Raw genomic sequence first — 6,998 nt, 5'->3', positions numbered from 1 at the left:
TCATTCTGTTTCTGTGAGTTTATTGTGGTTTATTTTTTCCTGTTATGTAATGAGGAAAGAATAAGGAATCTCAATAAAGAATTTTTGAGAATTAAGTAGAAACTGCCTTATTTGTATCATTTATGGTATTGGTGAAAAACCAGTGAAAAATAATTGTAAGAGTTAAAAAAAAAAAAGTAAATATGATTAAATTTAAGCTATATTATGGTGGTTTAGTAGGCAGAGAGCTTGATACAGGAAAGTTGACAGAATAAAAAGAGCTATCACTTAAGATTCAGACCTTGGAGGTATTAACTAAAGAGGAGATGGGGAAAAACACTGTTCTGATAACTACAGAGAAGTCTGGCTGATCAGTTGCAGAGCAGAGAGTTGTAGAGTTCCACAACTCTACAAAACATGAGATTGGTAGACATAGTATTTGAAAGAAGGAGAATGAACGTGATCATTCACTGAAAGGTTTTTATCATGCGTGGTACAATTAAAAGCTTCACTGAGATCAGAAAAAGATCAGTGAACTAAGATCTGAAGTAAGGAGCAGGCTGCTGAGCGTAAGTCACACAAGTTTTTCATCAGCTGTTAACAAGTACAGAGTAAAATATTTCTGATCCTGATGGTGTATGTAATGAACACTATTATCTCCTTACTTTTAGTTTGTGATCTTCATTATTTTGTAGGTGTTAATTATGGTGTTTATCTCACCTAACACGTAAATCAGTTATAGATTTGATTCTTAAGTTATTCTCATATTTCACTGAAGGAGAGAAATAGGCATCTCCAGGATATCATTAGTTTTATCTTACCATGGACAAAGCCAAGAGAATGGCTAAGGAAGTCCTGGGATGAGACCAAGCTCTATAGCCACAAAAACATGGCACACAAAGGGAGTTTTGTAATTTTTACATGTTGCTTCCACAATGTTCCCAGCTAGAACAATTCTGCAAGGCTGGGCAGTCTACTTCAGCTGAGCACTCACACTGACAAGGATCCTTTTCAGTAGAGGTAGTGAAAGAGAAAGTCAGATATGCAGATGGCACTGGAAGGCGTGGATAAGACCCCTGAACATGTGATTTGCCATACTTCTCAGTGAAGCAGCATGATTACCAGTCTATTAACTTAATCTACTATAAACTTTAAAAAAACTCAGCAATAACTCAGCCAAAGAATATGTTCTTTCTCCCTGCTGCCTCGGACTGTTTGTTTCCTCTCTCACCATGTCTGAGGCTGAATTTACAGTCTCTAACAGCCAGGAATGTATTTTTGATTTTCATTCTGAGTGCTCTGGTGGAATTCATTGAGCTCCAGCACTGGACACAATGGGAAGGTGTGTCTGCTGTAGGTGAGCTTTTTAGGAAATAGAATAGAAATGGCTGTTGTTCTTAGCTGACTAACAGTGATAAAATGCATTTCCAGAAGTATAATGTTACCACCTTTAATACTAAACTTGTGATCATTTGGAGACCACAACACAATTTTGTTACGCTGGAAGTGTTCAAAGGAAAAACAGGAGTCTGTGCACTTGACTGAGTGCTAACCTAAAGTTTGCAGGCTATTGACAGTTAAACATGAGCCAGCAGTGTGCCCAAGTGGCCAAGAAAGCCAATGGCATCCTTGTTTATATCTGAAACAATGTTACCAGAAGGAATCAGGAGCTGATCATCTCCCCCTTTAACTCAGCTCTGATGAGGCCACATTTTGAGTGCTGTGTTCAGTTTTGGGCCCCTCACTACAAGACATCAAAGCCTAGGTGCGTGTTCAGAGAAGGGCAGTAAAGCTGTGAAGGTTCTGGAGCACAAGTTTTTAGAGGAGCAGCTGAGGGATTAGGATTGTTTGTTCTGAAAAGATGGCTCAGGGGAGGCCTTATTGCTCCCTAAAACTGCCTGAAAGGAAGTTGTAGTGAGGTGGGCCTCTTATCACAGATATTTAGTGATAGGATGAGATGTAATGGCCCTAAGAATCACCAGAGGAGGTTCAAGTTGGATATTAGGTAAAAAATACTCTCAGAAAGAGTGATGTGGCATGGGAACAGGCTGCCCATGGAGGTGTCTGAGTCAACATCTCTGGAGGTTTTCAAGAAACATGTAGATGTGACACTGAGGATCATGGTTTAGTGGACATGGTGGAGGTGGGTTGATGGTTGGACTATACTACCTTAGTGGCCTTTTCCAACCTTAATGATTATATGATCCTATGATTCTATGTTTTGTTATTCTGGCTGATGTCATTACTGAAGTCATACCAAGCAAGTCAGGAAAGCTTGTGGAAGAGCATCTGCGTCTCTCTCTCTCTTGTTATAATAGCTGCTACCTGCTGAAATTCCATAGAGGTACATTGAAGATATGTTCGTCTAAGGATCAAGGGCAAGCATACAATTCCTATTAATAAGAGAGCCATTCTATAGTACAATCCATACTTGTAATGACTGTACATTATTCATGCTATTATGGCCTTAAGCCATTAGAATTTGATCATTGAACAGGAGCAGTTACAATAAGAAGAGGGAAGAGGGTCCTTTTACATCATTGTATAACTACTGGCTACAAAATTCTTCTGTGAATAAAAGCACTTCATCATACTTATGCATCTTGCTCCTAATCTTTTTAATCTTTTTTTTTTTTTTTGAATAGTACAGTATTGAATAAGCTGAGGCAATAAGGGAAAGAGGAATAGGGGAAAGAACTGAGTAGATCTCTGATGTTTCTGATGGAGGAATGAGGTTTGAGTGGCAAACCAGAAGTAGTAATTTCAATCCTAAGCCAGTAAGTAGCATCCTCTTGCTATTCATTCTAGGCTTGTCTGTAAGAAGCTACCCTCCAGCAGAATCACAAATTCTGAAATAAAAATACACTACAGGGAAATACATTCCACCCTGTCAGTCTCACCTCTGTGCCAGGGAGGATCATGGAACAAACCCTCCTGAAAGCAATGCTAAAGCACATGAAGGCAGGGAGCTGATACAAGAAAGCCAGCATGACTTCACCAAGGGCAAATCCCGTTTGACCAACCTAGTGGCCTTCTATGATGTTGTTCCTGAATCAGTAGACAAGGAAAGAGCCACTGATGTCATCTATCTTGACTTCAGTAAAGCCTTTGGCATGGTATCCAACAACGTTCTTCTCTCCAAATTGGAAAGATATGGATTTGATGGGTGGACTGTTCAATGATGAATAACTGGCTGCAGAACTGAGACCAGAGAGTGGTGTTCAGTGGCTCAATGTTGGTGCTGGGGCAAGTGTTCTTTCATATCTTAATCAATCAACAGTGAGGTCAAGTGCAGTCTCAGCAAGCTTGCTGATGATACCAAAGGTCAAGGTCAACACACCAAAGGGAGGGAATGCCATTTGGAGGGCCATAGACAGGCCTGAGCAGTGGGCCCAGGTGAACTTTATGAGGTTCAACAAGTTCAAATGCAAGATCATGCACTTGGGTTGAGGCCAATGCAAACTTCTTTCACATTTTATCTGTCGGACTCACACAGATATCTCATATCTTCATGTTGCCAGAACTGTACAAAATTCCTGAATTGCTATAGCTACGTTCTCTCAATTTTGCACATTTTTAATATCTAAAATTTTATTTTAAAGTTGCTTATGTTAAAAATATTGTCCGATAAGTTTTTGGAAGTGGTGTACTTCAGAAAATGAAGAGCATGCAAAAAGTGCATGTGTGAAACATCTGCTGGATACCCAGACAATAATCAATTCTTCTATTGTTGATTCAGTACCTGAATAGAGGAGTTAAATCCTCACAAAAAAAAAACCCACACATACTAAATGTAAATAATTAAGAAAAACATAGAAACATAAGCTATGGAAATTAAAATTCCAACATATTTTTAATCAATAAAATTTATGGTGCTTTTTTTGCGTGTGTGTACAGTTGGTTTTGTGAGGCTTTTTTTTCCTCTGCCCCAATGATTATCAAGACAACGCACAGATAAAAAAAGAAAACTTTGTATGTTCAGTTTTATTAAAATAGGCAGAAGTGGAAGGGGTAATCACAAAAATCTTGTCTTCATTTTGTTTTCTTTTTACTAACTAAGGGACATTCTCATGGCCGCTATCTGATGGTCTGAACAAGTCAGTCTTTGAGCAACTCTGGATCTTCTAATATGGGACATGTATTTGCCTACTTGTGCAACCTATTGTAGAGTATCTGCTTTAGCAGGTAAGTTGGACTCAATCTCTTGAGGTCCTTCCAAACCCTGCAACTTTGTGATTATGTATGGTATATTGTTTCCTGGTTTTATTAAGTATTGCAGCTCAGACTGTCTGTTTTGATGATGGGAATCTTTACTATATTTGCTTACACTTGATTTTTTTGTTTGGAAGAAATTCAAGAGTGCTATATCAAAGATTTCAAAGGTTGCTTATAAATCTATTACCTGTAAATCAACACATTCAGTGCCACGTCAGACACATGTCAGCTGCAGCAGGCAATGGGTATGAGCTTTTTCATTCCTGCTCAGTGGAACTGCAGGCCATAGAAAATAAGAATGAGTCAAATTGTAAGAATGGGTCAGATGAGAAGCCACCATCACTCCATCTCAATCTCTATTATATTCTTTTTTGTTCCTATTTTGTTCATCTAATGAGCTAGTCAATATTGTCACAGCCTTTTAATTTCTTGTAGTAGAAAATAGAAAAGCAAGATCTATCCATTGTATTCTTTGTGTACGAGTGCTTAACTAATAACTGCAGATAAAACATTTTTCCAGCGAATTTTGATATTTTTCCTCTCTCAAACAACTATGTTTCTTAAAAACAGCCATATAGCTGAAGCAGATTAAAGTAAGGTTATAATCCTCAAGGAAAAGAATGATTAAACTGTTAAAACACATCAGAAATGGATCAAACAGATAAATCATCTGCATCAAAACAAAAATGATGGAAGAGAAAAAAACAAGCTGCTAATGAAAAGCAACTAAAAGCAATTGAAAATTCTAATATGAGATGGAAGAGTGAGATGAAAAACACCATTCAGTATTTAGTTAATATGACTACCCTTTTTTCTGTCTTTTTAGTTCAGGATTATTGGTTGTTGCTAGATTCAACAGAGGACAATATTGGCCTTCATAATGAAGCCTTTTTGTACTCTGTAGTGTGTGTCCAAATTCAGAAACCACATTCTCAGCTGCAACATAACAATTGCCACCTCTTTGCAGAGAAGCACAGTACTAGTGTAAGTTAACTATATCAGTATAATAAGCTAATAGTTTGCCTATTCCTTGGCCATTCCAATCTGGACAAGTATCCAAAGTTAATACTGAAAGTCAGTGCTTTTCTTCACAGATACTAAAACATTCATCAATAATTATTAATTAGAAAAAAAAGTCTTAACTTGCTAACAGCGACAAATGATACTACACTATTTCTATCATCCATGGAATTACAGTGTCACTTTCAATAGTAAAAATGTTCACAAGAATACCAGTACTTATGTTTATGTTCATGTGTTTTTTTTAATCAATGTTCCACATAAAATTGGATTTATTTATCTTTATCTGCTTTATTTATCATGACATTCTGTATTTTATTTTTATTATTTTAGAGAATATAGAAGGACTCTCATCTGGTCTCATCCCAAGAGATTTGAACAGCTATTTGTTCAACAAAATACTACGTTGTGATTTTGTTTCATTTTGTTTTTTTTTCCTTTTATTTCTGTCCTCACTGAAGAGTGTATGACTCAATCTGAGACTACTTTTCTTGTTGCTATCTTGTCTGGAAAGATCAGGCACATAGCATTAGTAACTCTTTTGTCTATAACATCTGTGACTTGTCTTTGAATAGGTACTCATTCAAGGTCATCTTCTCTCCATCGTTGTTCAGAATCGGACATTAATTTTCTAGATCCTTATAAGATCAGTAAGTATACAGATTTTGTAAAGTATTGGATGATCAATAAGTGTACAGAGAAGTTGGGCTAGTAAGATTATCATGTTGGAAAAGATAATCAGAGATTAATGGGGAAAAAAAAACTCCAATCATTACTCTATCACCATTAAATCTAGTCAGATCTCCATAAATTATCCCTCTGGTCCCTTCTGGAGGCCCTAGGGGGACTAACATCCCTTGTCACGCCATGAGCTATGCTATGGTCAAATCTTTTTTTACTGGTGGCTTGGGCATTGTGGCCTGAGACACCTGAGAGGGCTTCTTTTTTCCATTAGGGATTATGAAATCCTCTAGGTTTTTGTTGGAACTCCATATATTACTCTTACCCATGGTTTTTTAGGGTAGTTTTGAAATTTCTGATTATCCTTCAGCTGTCTCCAAAGCTGAAGGAGGATGTGTGTTTTTTGCAAATTGGACCCCAGCCCAAATAAGATAGTTAAGCATTTGCTTTCTGGAAACCCTTGTAGGCCCTGATTGAGGTTTTTGTACAACTGGCTTCTTAGTTTTAATGATCAGGAGGACTCCTGCTTCCTCTAATGCTTGAATATTGTACCTGGTCCGCAGGTGTTCTGTCTCCCCCAAGTCAGCCACTAATTGGGCAGCCTGTTGGACCACAGACTCTGAGGCCACCAGGGGGTTCAGTATAGAAACTAAGGCCCCACATAGATGGGAAGGGGCCTGTTGTAAGATGAAGTCTCTCATACCTGCCGAAAATCTTACCATATCTGGACTTTCAAATGAGTCCTCATATATTGCCTCTCTCACGCCCAGTTCATGAATGTAATTTTGAGGGTAGTCCATGAAAGACCACAGTCCTGCATTTAATGGCATATCTGATTTGTTTGGCCATACCATACAGCATGCTGCCATTAGCCAATCGATTACAGAATGATTTTCATTAGTATATCAGATGCCTGCATATAATCTTTGCCTAAGGGCACGGTGCGCTATCATGGTGGCCAATTTAGACATTTCCTGCCCATTAATCATGATTAAACCTTTTGCCCCTGAATCGCGTAGTCTTAGTAAGCAGGTTGATACACTTTCCTTCGGCTTCTGCCAGAATCACTGTACCATGTCCATTAAGTCCATTAGTGTGTATGG

General features: G+C 38.0%; 1 protein-coding gene across 1 annotated transcript in view; it reads right to left on the bottom strand.

Moving 5' to 3' along the window:
- LGSN (lengsin, lens protein with glutamine synthetase domain) overlaps positions 1 to 6,725 on the bottom strand; it is a 74,522-nt gene extending 67,797 nt beyond the window's left edge. The window contains exon 1 of the mRNA XM_019613594.1: positions 6,615 to 6,725. Within this exon, the coding sequence (XP_019469139.1) occupies positions 6,615 to 6,725 (111 nt within the window). The remainder of the gene's footprint in view (positions 1 to 6,614) is intronic.
- Positions 6,726 to 6,998: the final 273 nt, after the last annotated feature.

This window comes from Meleagris gallopavo, chromosome 2 (genome assembly GCF_000146605.3).
Source record: "Meleagris gallopavo isolate NT-WF06-2002-E0010 breed Aviagen turkey brand Nicholas breeding stock chromosome 2, Turkey_5.1, whole genome shotgun sequence".
In the NCBI taxonomy this organism is placed as follows: domain Eukaryota; kingdom Metazoa; phylum Chordata; class Aves; order Galliformes; family Phasianidae; genus Meleagris; species Meleagris gallopavo.
Note: the sequence above shows the minus strand (reverse complement) of the source record. Positions and strands in the feature narration are given on the sequence as shown.